At 33.8% G+C, this 19,682-nt stretch overlaps 1 protein-coding gene across 1 annotated transcript in view; it reads right to left on the bottom strand.

The window, feature by feature from the left end:
• Positions 1-1,846: 1,846 nt before the first annotated feature.
• The window catches only part of LOC144972800 (coiled-coil domain-containing protein 33-like), a 48,710-nt gene continuing 30,874 nt past the window's right edge, over positions 1,847-19,682 (bottom strand). The window contains exons 17-25 of the mRNA XM_078914453.1: positions 11,955-12,115; positions 9,949-10,069; positions 9,539-9,668; positions 8,775-8,863; positions 8,322-8,508; positions 6,635-6,711; positions 5,080-5,187; positions 3,753-3,872; positions 1,847-2,024 (exon numbers count right to left, since the gene is read on the bottom strand). Of these exons, the coding sequence (XP_078770579.1) occupies positions 1,977-2,024; positions 3,753-3,872; positions 5,080-5,187; positions 6,635-6,711; positions 8,322-8,508; positions 8,775-8,863; positions 9,539-9,668; positions 9,949-10,069; positions 11,955-12,115 (1,041 nt within the window). The 3' untranslated portion in view covers positions 1,847-1,976. The remainder of the gene's footprint in view (positions 2,025-3,752; positions 3,873-5,079; positions 5,188-6,634; positions 6,712-8,321; positions 8,509-8,774; positions 8,864-9,538; positions 9,669-9,948; positions 10,070-11,954; positions 12,116-19,682) is intronic.

The raw sequence follows: 19,682 nt of genomic DNA on the forward strand, positions 1-19,682 counted from the left end.
TATAATGACTAGAGCCCCAGTCCCAATTTTTTCCTTATATATATCAGTAGTAATAAAAACGTCAACATACTGACATATGCTTTCGAAAAACCTTCTTAGCAAGATCAATATGGTTATAATCGGCAACTTCAAATTGACAGTCGAGACAAAATTTCTGGTCAAATGAAAACGCTTGTTTTCTAAACAATGAAAATGTTTATTTGGCCGACCTATGTTATCCAGTCTCTGAGACGCTTGTTTGTAGGCAATAGCTAAAATGCAGTGCAATTAACCTGATATCGCTATCCCTATTCGCCAAGAACATATACTACTGTGAAAACAAATCACAATGTCTAGCCCTACTGTTACCAAGTTGGAAAGAAAAGGACTGACCATTGATATAAAGTCACAGATTCTTGCCGTAGTTTTACTGATTCATACATCGTACTGTTGCATTCATGGAACTTTATTCATCCTCCACCTCTCAACCATAGCCTTAGTAAACTTATACTTAACACTGACCAAAAAATGACGTCAAAAGACAAGTCTTTGACCACAAAAGAAAACAAATCATGAGTTATAGTCAATTCTTCAACCAATGGGATTATTTGTTTCCTTGAGTACTACGTATTACAACTTGACGGTGCACTAATCTATAAATGACGTCAAAAGACAATTTCCAATGTCAGGCTATACGTTAATAAAGGCTACGCTCCAACACCATGGAGCCATCTTTGGGTGCTCCACTATTGCCAACACTTTCTATTATGACAATTTATTTCTGTTCCAGATGATGGCATTGTAAAGAGATTGCACGGTAAACAAAATATAAAGGTAGTGAGATCAAGAGAAGCGTGAAAAAAGATCAGTTTCAATGCCATTCTCTCTCTCTCTCTCTCTCTCTCTCTCTCTCTCTCTCTCTCTCTCTCTCTCTCTCTCTCTCTCTCTCTCTCTCTCTCTCTCTCTCACTCAGTCTCTCAATCTCTCTCCCATTAAAATAAATATTTTTTTCTCTGAAATTTCATCTCCAGATAACAACATTTATAACATATTTAAGACTATCATAAATGCTGCAAAATTTATAATTGGAGCTAATTGTAAAAAGGGGTGATTTTCTATAAAATAAAAGTGACTTTCGCATACATGATTTTAAAGCAAATACTCATGTCATGCCTTTAAAGCATTTCAAACAATAATACACACCGGGTTGTGAGCAAAGTGTGTTGTTTAAGCTTTTAACTAAATTCTTGAGTTTCATTTTAAAAGATCGAAATTAAACATTCTGTCCAAAATAAGATGCTACTCCTACATATTGTAAACAAGGCGTATCTAAAAATCTGAGTTAAGTATTGATATTGCGTCAAACAACATTTAAACAGTTAAAGCCGTCTTAAAGATTGTCTGGAACATTACGAGAGTCCAACCCCCCCCCCCCCCCCCCCCCCCAAACAAATAAATAAAAAAAATCGCCGATAGTTCTCTTGCCCTCTAACAAATTTGGCAAAAATGTGTATCCGGTCTTTTGAAATAAAACTCCAGATTTATAAACTACAAAAGTAATAATGAAGGAAGATTAACTATGTAAAAGTAGTTTAAACATAAAACACCATTTGTGACCAACCGTCTCAATACAGTATTAAATCAGGGTGAACTAGACACACTAAATTGACAATGAATTCTTAAATTTTTCATTGGAACATTTATTTCAAATCAAACCCCCCTTGAGTAGTTTCCATAAATATGAAAGCTAAAAAATTTGTAAGTGAAGCAGTAATCACTTTTAATTCAATTTTCGGAATCGGGTTCACCGTTTTGAGAAGGTGGATCACATTTGTCATCATATCATTAACGTCTAAAATATGCTTGATATAGATATGTCCATTCGTAAAATTTGAGGTATCACAGTCAACGCTATAACTGTCATGGGTGGAGTAACAAAAACTATTTACAGCCACATAACTTTTGTATGGCTCCAGCAGATAAAAATGCATTGTCATCTATCTCAACAAAGGACCCAGCCTGGATGGGATGCCGTAGGATGACTCCTAGAGTTGAAAAACACAAGGTAAGGATAGATGAGTTTAATGATTAATAAATCATGAACATAGCACACCCCCATTATTTATTGTATTGTACCAATTGTAATTCACAATGCTATCCGCTGAGCAAGCCATGGGGAATCAGATTTCATTCACAATATCCACCCTTTCATTCTTATTTGTTAATTAATTTAAATGCCACCTGTTTTAAACCTTGATCAAATCATAAAAGAATAAGACTTATATGGAACTTTTAGAATCCATTCTATTATGATCCATCGAAATACTTTATCCTTTACTACATGGGGAATTTTCTATTCAATGCTGTTCAGACCTAATGTGACAATGAAGTCAAATCTTTGGTACTTAAAAAATCTTTCATCCTTGATGGTGAGTTTGTCTCAGTATGTTTTTCAGGGTAAAGTATAACTTTGAATATAAATCCCATTGCTACAATGTCATTTCCTTCAACACAATGTATGATTTGTATTCATCTTACATTGTGAATTAATCACTTTCTTTCAAATTCTGTGTCATTCCAAGCACAAATTATAATGTGTTTGTGTGACAACAAATTAGAGGGTAGGTACTAATAAGCAGATGGCGTGTGATGTTTATATCCCTTGCCTACATTTGATTCATAGTAATGAGTGAACGAAAGAGGCACATGGTGTGACTCATTATACTTTATTCTCTCTCTCGGATGATAGCTATTAAAATAAATGTCACAGATTAAAAAAGCTATTTGTTAGATGTTATGAATTTAAGTTTCATTGGAAAATTATGAAAATTTAATTCATTATAAATATTTTTTGTAAAACATGTAAGAAAAGAAAAATTGAAGAAGTCTCTTCAAAATTACACATAGATCGCAATTTGCGTTCCATGTATAAACATGTTTAATTGAGCATTGATCTTCTGATAAAATTCCTTTATACTTGCTCACGGTTTTACTTTTAATTTCTTTGAGAGATTTTATTTTTCTAAAAAGAACTCTTCCCTCTCTCTCCCCCCCCCCCCCCACCCCCTCTGTCACAGCCTCCCTTTTAGATGGATTCAATTTTTATAAGAAGGTTCCTCGTTACTTAAAATCAATTTTTATTCACAGGCTGTTACGGTCTGGCCTAAACATCGATGCATTGTCTATAGGGTTCAAATCAGTAAATTATAATAGAAATATTGCTCATATTTCTCTCTCGACAATATTTTTGTTTCGAGTCTGTCATAACAGCTTATGACTAAACCCATTTATTTGATTTTGTATTGTGGAACAACAATGTTCCCAATATTTAAAAGTCATCTAAACTCTTAACTTCGTGGTATTACAAGACTAATCGTAAAAGAGAGCAAACGTATAGGGTTAAAAATAAATAAAAAACAAAACATCGAAGACATGCCATAAGAAACAAACAAAAAATAATGTATATTTTAAGGAAGAAAAAACTGTATTAACACAAAATGGATGAGCTTTACCTATATTTCTATGGATTGTCATTTTAAAATGATTCAAAATTGATTTAAGATTATGTTTGGTCACATATCCTTTTCTATCAAAATATTCTAACAACATTTTCAACCATTTTACTCAAATTTTAGTTTCAAAATCTGAATATGGAGGGGGAAAAATGTTGAATTTGTTGAATTTGGACTTCAAAATAATTTATATATGCCGATTAAATCAATATATAAAACAGGTCTGACTCATCAATGACTATCTAAACCTGTTTTACTTACAAGGACTGGATAATCGTGAAGGACCATCCCACCGGACCGACCAAAGCCATGCTCTGCTTCATTCATGCGTAGATTTAAGTCTGCCCTTTCTTTACCCCAGTTTCGAGCATTTTGTTGTAACTGAAATTTCACAGGAATATGAATAAAACTATTCATTTCTCTTTGTACGCAAACACCCATAATATGGAACACACATCATATATATTTTACCCCATTGTTCATAATAAATCGTGAAAATGAATATCATCTAAATATGCAGTCATTATAATATATCTGTAAAAAGTTACCATCTAGTTATTTATGCAATTGTTTATTTCAAACAATGGTTCCAATTCTTCCTAAATGTTTGATATTTAATCATATCATGTTTTTACATAAATTTACAGCATTCTTAAAAAGTAATATAAAGTTAATAAAAAAAAAATAGAGAAATAAATAAATAGATGAATGGATAAATGAATAAATAGATAAATTATCAAAAAAAAAAAAAAAGATAAGATCCACCTTTCCAATTGGTATACAATGGGAAGAACAAGATTCCGAACATAATTTAAAGTCAAAACGCTTTGAGCAGTTTAGTGGATATAGCGCTATATATAAATTTTATTATTATTTTTTTTTTATTGCAAAATTGGAAATAAGTAGTTTAAGTAACTTCATATATTTTTCTCAATGGGGAGTATGAATTCCAATAAACATTCATAATTTAGACTTTAAAGTCAGATTTCAGTGTCTAATTTACCATAATATAATTGAGATTGTGGGTCACAAATAAATATGTAATAAAATAAATAAATAAATAAATAGTCTAGTTACTTTTGAAATTGTTGAAGTCATAACAATGTGAGATGAATGAATAAAGCAAAATAGAAGGAAAAAATACATATGCATATATTTATATAAAATTTCCATGGATTCATTGCACTACACGATGCACCATTTATTCCCTCTAACGATGAAATACTCGATTCAAATTTCATAAAAAAACTAATTGTCAGTTATGTGCCTTATTTGTACTAGTACTCTCAAAATATCTATCACTGCCTGTAGCTAGTAGTTCATTCAAACTTATGTCGAGAGAAATAAAATGAACAAAGTGCCTTACTCAAGGCCTCAATCTGAGGCCAACATTTTTGTGTCCACTGCAACGTATCTGGCAACTGACTTTGTTCAAGATTGCTTACTTTATTACAGGACAAGATATTGTACCTCTAGCCCCACATATTCATTATAATAAAGTTCATTGGCAAAATTTCCATGGTAACAAACTGTTGACAATTGTTAAAAAGTTCTCAGAAAAAATTTGCACAAAGTTAAAATAACCTACTTGTTTCTCAAGGGACATGACTCTTCCCTCTGCACGTTCTAAAGCTTGGTAGAGTTCCAACTTTTCCATATCATCACCTCCACCCATTCCTGCTCTTGTCAATTGATCCTGTTTTTCCGGGAAAAAGAATAGGAGGATTGGGCATATAATACATACACTTGAAAGCAATTTTGTAACATAACTTTTTATTTATTTTTTTTTTTCGTTTTTCTTTTCAAAATCAAAGTGAAAGCAGATCTCACAATGAAAACTTTAACAGTAGTTGGGAGAGGGGGTTAGGGAGAGATATCATTTTCAAAACCAACAAGCCTTCTTATAAATGCAATCTACAGACCATAATATAACAGCATTTTTTCAATATTAACCGACTTCCATATTCCCATCTACAATACCAAATTAATTCAACAGATTTGAGTTGTAATTCGTTTTTGCAAATTAAGATTCCATCCATGACATCACTTTCATGAAGTCTTCTTGTGAAGCATGATATAATGGGAAACATCATATGAAACAAACAAGTCATGAACCGCCCCCTCCTCCTCACGTTTCAAGCAGGATTTGAATCCATGGTCTATAAAGTAAGCTAGCCTCATCTCAACTTCCTAGATCGTAAGTAAAAGATGACTCTCAAGAATCTTACCAGGAAGAAATCTGTTTGGAATCACCAATTCTGTTTTAAAATTTTTGAAAGAGCAGTAACACCACCCACCCTCCCTAAACCAAATCTTTGATTTTCACCTTGATGTAGTTGTAAGACTTGTGAGGTTCATATCATAGTAATTGATCATAATAACAAAAAAGCTAAAGGAACGACAAGTAGACAGGAACATTATATTGGCAGCTGATTTGGATTTCACACATAGAGCGCAAAAGACATTTAAGCCATTGCAGTATATCAAAAATGGCAAAACATGAAGAGCCACATTCATATACCTGGAAAAGATCCTGGATAAAGAGCTGAAAGCAGTCCTTTAGAGCTATTTTGCCCAAGGAGCCAGCGTTTATCCTGGTTTCTATAGTGTGAAATGGACAATAGCAATTGCTTTCTGTCCTTTGGATAGGACGCTAGTCTATCGCAAAGTACTTTCCACCAAATCTAACAAACTCAGTTACCCATTCACTGCTGGGTGGACAGGGGGGTCAGAAAAAATAATCTCGACTACACAAGGGATCAATCTTGATCCATTTGCTTGTGAAGCGAGTGCTCTACCAACTGAGTTATCAAGACCCCCAAGAGCTGAAAGAAGCTGGCTTAACCTTAAATTACATCTACGCAACTGACAGACAGAAATGGAATTCCTTAACAGATGCCTTATGCGCTTTATGGCTCGATGAGGATTAAGTAAGTATTATTTCAAAGTGATGATTCAATAAGTCAATTAGGATTTTATAGCCATATAATATTCATGGCCTGATTATGCTGAGATACATCTGAACTTCAGTCTTATATCCCTATAAATTATTGGGGCTGATCTCCTACATATCTGAGCTTCAATCAATCTAAACTGTTCCAAGCCAAAAAAAAAAAAAGGTAAAAAAAAATTATTATCCATACCTTCAAATCATCAATTTGCTGACGTAGCCTTTTGTTTTCATCTGTAAGTGCTGCATTGGCGTCCTCTAAAGCCCCACCTAAGATAAAAGTATTATATTGAAGATACGATTTTTTGAATTTAATTTTGTAGACTAAGTCAAAAAGAAGATAAATATTCATTTCTTGTCTTTGATTGGGGAGTTTGTAAACAATTGCTTCATAAAGGTATCCATTATCAATTATTACTGTAACAAAAAAGTAAAATATTTAAGAAACAGTGCATCAAGTTTCACCGTAATATTTTGAAGAATTATCTTTGTCAACATTTATTTCCAAAATCAAATTACATAGTTATGCAAAAAATTAATCATGATAAATTTCTATGTTATTATGGCATTAGAAAAAATCTAAAATAATGGGGACGAACAGTAATGATTATATTATACTACATGTGCAAAAGTAACTTTACACTTGTTTTGAGTCAATTCCTTTGAGTTTTAAGAGACAAAATTTATATCACATAAATGAGCAATATCTTTAATATATGTGATCCAAATTTAATCAACATATATGCATAATCCTAAAAGTAACGATGACCCAAATAACACAAGTTGGGTTGCTTGCTTCGGAAAAAGAGGAAAAATTTGACACAACAAAGTCAGTACTGTGTATGGCCACAACGATTTCCAATGACTGCTCGACAAGTCTCCATGGAGTCTAAAAGGGGTTTATGACATTTGCTGTGATGTCATTCTATTCAGTTTCACCAATGCTCCAAAGCTCTTAAGCATTTCATACTCAGCACTGGTGTTCCCTGGAAGGCGTTTTGAGATCTCAGAAGTGCTCAATAAGATTGGGGTTTGGATTTATAGCTGGCCACTCAAGCACCAAAGTCTTATTCTCAGTTAGTTGAGATTGTACAGAAGGCCTTCTAATTCTGAGTTCAGTGATTGCATGTCTTCCGAACATTGTCGAACTTAAAATGTTTCCACAGCAATGTCAGAGGCATAACAGAGGGATCGGTTGCGTGTCAAGCAAAAGATCGTTAATCATTGGCCGTTGTTACTCAGGGTTGACCTGTCCGCCTTTGATTCCTCACATGCTCTTTCGTTATTTAACTTTGCGATAATAGAAAGCAGGTGAGCTACCACAATGGGAAGCTGTGCAACCTCAGCTGCTGGCCATTTAGCATGAATATGGCCAAGTAGATGAGCTCTCACTTCGAGGCTCAGTTTTGGTATGTTTTTGAGAATAAAATTGAAAGAAAATAATTACAAAATCATTTCACAAAGATATTTTTTTGTTTAAAACAGCAGATAACTTGTAAACAGTAGAAGATTACATTGCGATTTCAATCAAGTAACTTAATGCAAAAGTGTTCTTTTGAGAATTTAACAACTTGCGTTTTCAGGATAAGTCATGTAGCATTCTTTATAATTCCTCTTTTGCGTCATTTCCGAAGTTGAAATATCAAGTTGTCTTGCAAAAATTTTCACCATCCCTGCTATGATTGACAGATTGCAATAGAACTAAGCATGCATATGGTTGAATAATTGTTCTTTTTTGCGATATAAATTTTTTGACTCTAACGCATAGTTAAGTAACATATAAAAGTGTTAAGTTACTTTTGCAGATGTTTATATAAGAGTATATCATAAAGTATATTTGACGAAAACAACTGCTTAGAAAATACACATGAAAAAATTACCTTTTCCAGATTTATCTTTAAACTTACGAAGCACACTTTCAAGTTTCTCAATGACTCTTTCTTGCTTCTTACATGTCTCCTCAAGTTTACGAACTCTCTTCACCTTTTCCTGCAATCTTTGTAGCAGTTCTTGTTGTGATGCATGAGCGTGTGTCATTCTCAAGTAATCTTTCTCCTTATCATTTTTCTACATCAGTTAGAAAAGATAAAATAAACAATCCACGACACATATGCAAGCAGTGACAGGACAATTGATTAGCAATGATAAATCAATAATAATAAATGAAACATTTATGGAGTAAAATTATCAAACCGTGAGAAAAATTGAATTTTGAAAACAAAAATATTCAAAAAGTTGACAGCATAAACGTAAATATAAATGTAAATCAAAATATAGCGATAAATGAACTTGTCATTAATGGTAACTGAGACTTTAAAACAATTACAATTTACCTTTATCAATTCATTTTGTAACCGCTGGACTTTAGATTTGTAGTCTTTCAATTCTGTTGTTTGGGCAGCAAGCTTTTGTCTCAGGGATGCTGAATAGCACAATAAATATTTCTCTTCATTAGTAATAGTAATAGATATTATTTTCCTTTTAAACTAAAAACATGACATGACATATTAACACTGAAAATAGCTGCTTTTGTTTCATCATGTTAAGGAGAGCCTACACTCTTAGTTTAAAAAATTAACGAAAATCAAAATATTGTTATAAATATGTATAGGCTTGATCATTTAGATATTTTATTATATTGTACACAGTTATAGAGTTCTAAAGTAATTTTGACTGTGTTATGATTAGGCACATCATTATTTAAAAGTATATTTCACAAATTCACTTTAGTCATTGTATTCGAGCACTTGTCTTATTATTTATTATAAATTATTATTTCATTAATAAAGGCTATATCTAGCAGCCATCCTAATGCTTGATGTCTTAATAAGTTTGCATGCAAATATATTTCTAAATAAGTCTTACATTTTATTATCAAATAGAGGTTTTCACATTAGAACCAATGAAGATAAAAAGGTTATGTGATTAATCTGATGTTGTAACTAACTCTACCCACTTTGAAGAAAAATGGTAGAGTGCTCTAATGTATTTAATCCTCTTTTTTTCTCATGGAAAATAAGATACGTGAAATGCAAGTGAATTGAGCATCAACACTGGGAATGGGAATGTAAAGACATGTACAGTTTTTAAAACCTACCATATCTGTGAGCTAGTTCTGGTTTGGCCAAAGAATCAAGATCATGAGCATCAATCAAGAGCTTTTTGCTGTCGTCGTAATGTTGTAATTCACTTCTCAATTTGCTATTCGTGTCGTGTAAACCTCTGATCTGTGGGCACAAATGGTTTTGGAACAGCTTATTATTGATTATATCACTTGATTTCTTTACTATAAATATATGTAAACGTAATGTAAATTTTAATTTTTAAAAATCTAATCAACTGTATTCAATTTTGAGAAAACCCCGAATATTCAGGATAAAGTTTGTTTATTTTAATCTTGTGAATCTAAATGAGAGATCAATCACTTTGTCATGCAAAAACATCGGGACAGATTATGAGGCCAAATATTTTTAAAATATTGACTTGAACTCTAGAAGTAGAGTCTACCTGAGTCCTCAAAGTCAAAATGTCTTGTCCCATCCTTGTCACAGCAGTTCGGTAATTGTCCAAGTCTCGCATTTGATGGTCTAAGACTGACATGTGGGTTTGTTCTAAGTCAACTGGATCTCTAGAGAAAATACAAAATTTAGAAGACATTACCATTTAGAAACATTGCAACCTATTTTACAACAGAATAATGTATTTATCCAAATTGGTAGACTTATTCTCGCCTTTTCATTTTCAACAAGTGTTTGTAACAGTGAGGCAAAAGTGTTTATAGGGGAAACACATACTTTTGTGAAGAATATAAACATCAAATCGTGCAAAGTATCAGGTAACCTTTTTGATGTTAATGTTGTACGTCTGACTGGTAATTGGGAGGTCTGAGGTTCAATTTCAGATTAAGGGAGGTTGATTTTTTTGTGGTATTTTTCTTTCTACTTTGTCCGTTCCTGACACATTCACACATCTTTAATTTTTTTCCCCCTTCTAATGCAGAGAAAATCATACAGAGAACAAGTTAAGTGTTTAGTGGCATGGTACCCAACTTTGTTAGACATTGAGGCTGGCATGAAAATGAACCCAAAGAAGCCCTTGACTGGTCAGAAATTCTTCACTACTACCCAGCCTCTTCCCACCTAGCAGTAAATGGGTAATAAGATGAAGTTTAGACCTGGAAAAAATACTTTGTCGTAGACCGCCATCAGACTTGAGAGAAAATCACACTATTTCTTTTGCATTTTACCCAACAGAACCAGGGTAAACAATGATTCATTCAATAAAGGACAATTTAAATGTAGTCAATTGAGAATAGTTAACCCTTGTGTCTGTCAGATTATGTATCTCAGCAATCATGTCTCAGTTCAGGTTTAAAGGTGAAAAATCAGCAAAAGTCTTTAAAATGTGTCATCAATGCTAATCATTGGGCCATTTAATCTTTCTACACTTGCTATTACAGTCCTAGCCTATATTTCCTGAAAAGGTCATCATTCTAATTGCTTCACATGTGCATCTATTTTACACTACTGAATGAGTTAGTCACTTGTAACGTATCAGATTGCATTACTCTTTACTTGTTAATTTTATTTTTTTTTTCCATTTGTGACTAGTCGCCTAAATATCGTAATATGGGTGGATAGGACCTGATCATTAAAATTTAATTTTAAGCCCAAGCGATAAATTTTGAGTTACACTAAATGCCCTTTTGGGGAGCAAGTTTGTTTCTTACTATCTTTAAAACAACCCTTAAATTTCCAAATCCTGAGCCTTTTGACTTTAAACTTTTAAATTTTGCTCAGTTCCTTCCAACATAATATAAGATTAATGTAGAGGATCACATTTGGTTGTCATGTTGTGGTGAACATCCCAGACTGGACAAATATGGTTTAACTGGGGTTTTAGGGCATTTTCTCTTTATTGATTTTGAGCAGATTGATGTGTTACGTTTGAGAAATTTTAGGAAGGAATTCTTACATCTATCTATTTTTTTTTGGGGGGGGGGGGGGGGGCATTGAAATTTGCTATCAGTAATAACTACTAGGTACTTTGCATGTTTACTTGCATTTAAAATGTTGTTATCAATAATGTAATAGACACCTAGTGGAAAGGAGCAGATTGATGTCAACTTCCTTTATTCTATTGTTGGCACAAATCCCTTGGTGTGATATGGTAAAAAATCTACTGGTTAATTAGGTTTCCATTTTTGAAGTTTTCATTTATAAAAAAATTGTCTGGATGAAATTCTATTTTCCGTCAGCAAAGACCATTGTATCAATTTCCTTCAATGTTGAATCTTTAGTTGTCATAAATTCACATGTGTAGTTCCTGTTCAAATTGAAACATTTCTGATTTTAATACAAATGTAATCATTACAACAATAGTGAAAAGTAAAATTGTTCAAAAAACAATATACTTGGATTTTGTGTTTGAATTCTTAAAAACAAACCCCAAAACCCCCGCAAAAAACAACAACATATAATTTTACATCACGCATGATTAAACTGGTTATTTACTTGTAAGTTGACGGGGCAACAGTGCGAGAAGGAGGTGCAGGCTTTATTTTGGTGGAGCGATCTGTATTTTCACCACTTTTAGGGTCAACAAAAATGTATTGGTACTCTGGAAGGATTGCCTCAACTGCATCATAAGGGGGTAACTCTCCATCTTTGATTGGCTGTAGACAGTAATTTCAATTTTATGATAAATCTAATCCATTGTACTTGTACAAGAGAATGTAGAATTAAACTAGGGAGTTTAATAGAAATTCTAAATGTAACTCACACACTTGAAACCAATGTCATATGAAAGAGCTGGCAACACAGATTACAAAACAGTTTGAATTTTGTTTGTATCTTGATTAGAAATGTAGTTACGGCAGTTCAAAGTCTGAAATTTCAGACCGATTTTTACCCCAAAATTACCATTGCAAAGTTGTGACCGAAATCGCGTGATGTTAATAAAAAATGGTTAAAACAGTCAATATGGAGTTCTTATCATATATTGTATACCAAAATGTTCGTCTTATCGAGGACAATGCATTTACATTAATAAAGAGGAAGATAAACATTTCAAATTAACACATTATTACATAATATGACGCAAATGTTACATAATCAAAAACTCGGCTAGACGTAAGAAACAATTTGCTCTATCACTTTTGGATTTATCCCCAATATCTCATTGAAACAATTGCAAATAATTCCCTCTTCTAATTAATACATAGAGAATAAAAAAGGGTTTGAGAGTAGTTAAATGAAAAGATATAAACATGTTGTGTAATGTCATAATGAGTTTATTTTTACCTATGGCAATTTAATTGCATATAAATAAAATGGTAGATTGAAAAAGTTCAAATAAATTGAAACAGATTCCCTATCATACCTAATTAGAAGGAAAGTTCTGGCTTTTAATACTTAAAAAAATTCTGCTGAACCACTTTGGGTTTATTGCTATTACATCATTTGAACTGACAATTAATATAATTTTATCCCCCCCACCCCCTCCCCCCTTCTCTCTCAATATATGGGGGTGTCAAAACTAATAGAACTTCTTACCATAATAATTATTAAGGCTAAGGCCTTTAGAATATGGATACAAATGATAAACATATCTAAACATATGGGAAAGAAACTTGATGGCAAAGTAAAATAAAATTAAATTAAAGCAATTGGTATTTTTAAAATATCGATATTATTAATATCGGATTTCACAAAGAGAAGAAATATACGAACTTTTAAAACAAAAACTATAAAAAGCCTATAAATAAAGTTGGAAAGTATGTATTCAAAATAAAAACATAGCAAATAATAGTACTGAAAATATTATGGACTAAATTTAACATAATACATAACTAAGTTTAAAATATCGATATGAATATCGATATCGTCCGGCAGCCATGATGAGAAGATAATGTAAACAAGGCATTTCGGCGCAGAGTTAAAAGGTGTCTGCGCATCGATATAGAGCCCTGAAATTTGGCATGAATAAAGTTTAGATGTTATTCTAAAAACAAGCGTTTAAATTTTAAAAACACACGCGGTAAATAAAAAAATAAATGCATTTGAAAATTGCCAAATTTTAACTTCATATAACTTCTAGAATTATTAATGGATTCTTCCTTAATTGGCACCATTTAAAAGGAAATTGAAAGACGAAAATAATGATATCAAAATATCTGCGATATTCCTCTTTATAACGAAGTTATGCATCTTTAATTGAACCCCCCAAAACGCGAACGGCAATTTTCGGTCACAACTTTCCTATGGGCGAGTTGGGTCAAAATTTGACTGCCACTGCTGCTGCTCACTAAACTGCCTAATTAAACATGTAAGTGTATGAGTGATGGAGGCATCTAGAAGTCACAAACACAATTACAAGCAAAAATAGCCATATAAATATAACTATAGTTACCAGCAATATATTATTATGAAATAGATTCAAATTTAAATTTTGAAAGTTTACGACGACTACAAACCCATCGTTGTGTCTAAAATCTAAGCTGAGGCAAAAACAAATCTGTTAAAAAGTTACTTGCATATTGTGATGCACATGAAGAATAAATAAATACAGTAATACTAATACAAGATAGAAAAAAAAACATAACCATTTAAAATCAATATTTTTGACTTTTTGAATTTCGGACAGTTCTTTTCTGACTTCCAGACTCGTCATCGATGTCGTTATAATAAATAAAGAAACACATAAAAAAATAAATAAACAAAAGCTAATATTATTCAAACCATGACATAATAAAATAGCAAAAAGCATATCAAATACCTCAGATGTGTAAGGCCTATAATACATAGTAGCCATTTTGATTTCAATTTGCTGTTCGTGGTCACTCAATAAAATCGAAAACACTTCACTTCACTTCACAACTCGCCCGCTCTACTTCTGTTTATTCGCTCGGACAATAGAAATTAGCAATATTATTGTGGATTAAAAAATGTCAGTGTGTACTGTCAGTATCTGCTATAAGATCAAAGACAATGGTGACGTAGATTGTTTACATTCAGAACCACTAAGCCTTTAATCCACCATGACCATCCGCCATGAAAACTAGAGTAGGAGAAGAAGTGTTTACGTCGTCACTAGGAGACAAGGAACAAAGTCACACGTTAATCGAGATTTCACATGAGAGATAAGCTCGTCTTGTCGAACCTTCGCCTTTTACACAATCGACAACACAAGGGACAAACGAGGAACACATGGGGGACAAACGGGGGAAATCGATTTTTCATGTCTGCGTTTGACAATAAAATATTGATTTGGCATAACTTCTTGTGCCTGAATCTGAACCAATGCCTCTGAACCCAGGAAACGTTTATTACGTGTGTTATGCAATAAAATTTTAATATCAGTATTCCCATTTTTCGGGAACCACCTATTTACAACGTTGATAGGTGCTACCAGAAGTATACGTCGGTACTACTACCCTTACAACCTTTATACCATTAACCACCGGCTTTCAAAGCGTCTTTTCAAACTTATCTTTATCCGAAATAATAATAATAATAATCCAGTGTCAGCATATGGTTCATGAATGTTCTTGCTCATTTCATTTTATGAGCAACAGTGAATGAAATTAATGATATTCTATTTCTATAAATATTTTTACTGTTACTGAATACCCTACTAATGTTATTTAGATTTCTTTTATCGTCTAAACAGGATAACTGCATAACATGGTCCATGCTCATGTCGAGTTAAAGACTATAATAACACATTCACTAACTAATAATGATAAGCCACTCGAGGACGCGTGTTAAAACTTTCCCACACCCGCGGTAAATTATACAATTATCATCATCATCATTATCATTGTTATTATTATTATTATTATTATTATTATTATTATTATTATTATTATTATTATTATTATTATTATTATTATTATTATTATTATTATTATTATTATTATTATTATTATTATTATCATTATTATTATCATTATTAATATTATTATCATTATTATTATTATTATTATTATTATTATTATTATTATTATTATTATTATTATTATTATTATCATTACCATTATCATCATCATCATGATCATCATCATCATCATCATCATCATCATCATCATCATCATCATCATCATCATCATCATCATCATCACCACCATCATTTCTTTTTTGTCAACCTGGAGAATAAGTGTGGCTGAGACGACAGAATGAGGATAAGGTTAATTTAAACGGCAATGTAAGCTGGTGTAGGTGGGTGGGTGGGCGAGGAATAGGGGGAATGAATGAGATACTTGATACATACTATGATAATAATACTGTCATTCATCTTGGAGAATTGCATTAGGTATCATTTGCAATATAGCAGCAGCAGCAGCATCAACTTTTTCTATACATTGTTTAATTTCTTCTTCAATCTTTATTACTTTATAATTGCCATGGATTTTACATTTGTTGATTTCGCTAAAGACTTTCCAAATGGAGTTGCTAATGTTTTGGTTGAAGAGGGGTTCGACAGTTTGGCAGCCCTTCTTTGTGCCGCGGACAGCGATATTGGTGAATTAGATATTAAAAAAGGACACAAAGCCTTTCTAAAGATGGCAGTCAAAAACCTGCAATGTCTTCACGGCAAGGGACCTATGTGTGCGTCATCGAATGATGATGGAGGCCTATCTAGCCTCCTTGGTGCTGTAAGAATCAAACCTTCTGAAGAGTCGAGTGTCTCAGGTAGGAGTACCTACTTTAAAATTGTTGATTTTATTTCTCCCTCGCTGGTTACCGACGAGGAAGTTAACATCACAGAGAGTGTTAGCCTTCGCATAAACGCGAAAGTGAAACTAGACAAGGTTTCGCCAGCCATGTGGATAGCAGCAAATGCAAGGATTTTGGCTAAGTTGATAGGATTATCGCCGAATTTTGATGTACATCAAATACACAGAGATAGTGGGTGAACTTGCCATGAGATACACATGGCAGTCAGTTCTCATCTTCGACGACGAATATCGTCAGCGACAGTCAGTGGACAACTTCATATGGGGGACAGACGCCCCTCACCTGGCGACAGTAGTGCTTCGTGATCGCACTCCTCAAACGACAAAAAAACCCCACTGGGAATCGTCTCGTGGACCCAATACCATTCAGTTCAGCAACAAGGAGGTCTGTCGACAATTCAACAGAGGTGTCTGTACATATGGCACAACATGCCGATTTAACCACGTATGTAGCTTGTGTGGCAGTCGAGAGCATGGAGGCAGAGATCACCATGTGGGTGTCAATTCAGCATAGGATACACAGCAGCTGACAAATCGTAGTAAGGAAAGCCCATTAGCGTTAAGCCCCTTTCCTCCTATTAATCCCCACCAATGTGAATTTTTAGGTAATAAAGCATCCATTAGTAGTAAATTAAATTCCTGGAGGAAAATGTTAGAGTGTGATAAAGATAAAGATTTCATTTTAGACGGAGTAGAGCATGGATTTCGAATTATTGAAAAAGATAGTCAACTAAAAAATGTGATAGAAAATAACCATTATTCTTCCTTTCGTTTTAAAACATTAGTGGAGAAGGAATTAAAGAATCAAATAGCTCAAGGTCATTATGTTGTAGCATCTAAACAGCCAACAGTTACTAGTGCTCTTGCTGCAATCCCGAAAGAGGATGGAAATATTCGACTAATTCATGACGGCAGTAGACCAGTAGGAGAAGCTATGAATGATTATTCTCTACCAGAAAGCACCAAATTTCAAACCGTTTGTGATGCATGCAAATTAGCCAAACCATTTTTCTACTGTGCAAAAATCGACCTCCAAGCAGCTTATAGATCAGTGCCTATCCATCCAGAAAATTACGTAGCCACTGGTATTCATTGGACGTTTGAGGGTGACAGTCACCCCACCTTCCTATTTGATTCTAGGTTACCATTTGATAGCAATAAAGGTCCAGGACATTTTCACCGCTTATCGCAAGCTATTAAACGAATCATGAATCGTAAAGGATGCAATGGGGTTGTAGCTTATTTAGATGATTTCTTTATCACTACCCCAACGTATGAGGAATGTAAATATTGGATGCTTACACTTATGCAGCTACTTCGTGAACTTGGATTTTATATTAGTTATAATAAAGTTGTGGGACCGACCCAAAACATTCAGTTTCTTGGATTAACAATCAATACTTCTAACAGCACTGTCGAATTAGGCGAGGAAAAAATAATTCGTTTAAAGCAGCAGCTCAATGCATTCAAAAAGAAAAAACGTGCCAGCAAACAGCAGCTACAGAGTCTCGCAGGCTCATTGAACTACGCATGCCAGGCAATTCGTGGAGGGAGATTTTTCCTACGTCGTGCCCTGGACATAATTAAGCCTCTAAAGCAGCAGCAGCATAAAATAATTTTGTCATATTCATTTCATCTTGAATTACAATGGTGGATTTCATTTTTAAGTGTGTTTAATGGGATAGTATATTATAATGAATCAGCGCCTGAGCACGTCCATGTGGATGCAAGCAATATCGCCGCCGGTGGCTTTTGGTCTGGCTCTTGGCGCTATTTAGTATTTGATTGCGGCATCATCGATTCACATTAATTACAAGGAGATTTGTGCAGTAGTTAACTCATTTGACACGTGGGCGCATTTATGGGCTGGTAAAACAGTAGTGGTGCATACAGATAGCATGGTTACAAAATGTGTCTTAAACAGAGGCTGGTGTAGAAATAGTTATATTAATTCTTTACTTAGAAAATATGCCTTCAAATGTGCACGACTCAATATAACGGTTAGAGCGATACATGTATCTGGGAGTCTGAACCAAATACCTGATACAATATCTAGATTGCATGAACATGGTAAATGTTTGGTGTTATGTAAATTACTAAGTAACTGGCATCATGGTTTAACCCCTCCTTTTGTTATCACAAATCATATGTCATGGAATGCCTTCTTTTTTCTTTTGTCTAGGTGCCTGTGCCTTAACCAATGAATTAACAAGTGAAGTTGACATTACCGCGGACAGGCCTTTACAGCCAACACAAAGAAGACCTATCAAACACATTTATGGTCTTATATTTCTTTTTGTGAAAAAATGAGAATAGCGCCTGCACCTATTTCGCAAATAAATATGCCAAATATGCAGCTTATTTGGCGCGGAAATTAAAACCTAGTTCTGTTAAGCAATATATGAATATTATCCGTATTATCCATTTAGAATGTAATCTTCCCAATCCATGTGATGACTCATGGTATATTAAAACAACAATTAAGGGCATTGAGAAAGTTAAAGGAACTGATGTTCAGAGCAAGCCTCCGGTGACGCCTGAAATATTGTTAAAGTTAAAAAAAACACAACTTAAATTCTCTCATATAGATGACTATGTATTCTGGGCATCATGCCTTACTATGTTTTTTGGTTTGTTAAGAAAATCCAACTTGTTTGGGACGGATGCAGGAGGTTTTGATAACAAAAACAATTGACAAGGAATTGTGTATCTATGTCAGGGGGCTGTTCACAAATAACAATTAAAGTTGGTTGGTCAAAAAATAACCCAACGAAAGGTCGTATACAAGAAATTGCATTACATAGGTTAGCAAACCACCCACTATGTCCTGTTTCAGCGATGTACGATATGTTATGCATGACTGCACCTGCAATGCCAGACTCCCAGGCGTTCCCTATGACTGGGTCTTTGTTTAACAAAAAATTGTGCTCTCTTTCCGCAGCATGTGGTTGTAACACTATATCCAGCCACAGTTTTCGTCGTGGTGGGGCTACTTGGGCCCTGTCTTCTGGCATACCAGGTGAAACAGTTAAGGCGATGGGAGACTGGCAGAGCACGTGTTATTTATTATACCTCGACCAAATTCCCCAATATGTCATTAACCATTACCGAAATAAGATGGGCGAATGTCTACCCCCCACATCACTGTAACTCAACACAAACCAATATTAATGTGAACACAAGGTCGTTTGGGCAGGACGGTCTTTCAGACCTTTCCTTTGGGATTATGTGATATGATTGTATGTATCGTTTTTCATTATTTTGTGAAATATCGTAATGAAATGATACCACTCCTTAAGGTTTCTGCCCAAACTTACAACTATTGTTCACGTTTTTTAATATCATTATATTTATATTGGTTGAAAGATGAGAGAATGGGAGTTTAAGTGTGGCTTAGACGACAGAATGAGGATAATGTTAATTTAAACGGCAATGTAAGCTGGTGTAGGTGGGTGGGTGGGCGAGGATTAGGGGGAATGAATGAGATACTTGATACATACTATGA

Source organism: Berghia stephanieae, chromosome 5 (assembly GCF_034508935.2).
Source record: "Berghia stephanieae isolate SIO BIC M18660-M18661 chromosome 5, UCSD_Bste_1.3, whole genome shotgun sequence".
NCBI lineage: Eukaryota > Metazoa > Mollusca > Gastropoda > Nudibranchia > Aeolidiidae > Berghia > Berghia stephanieae.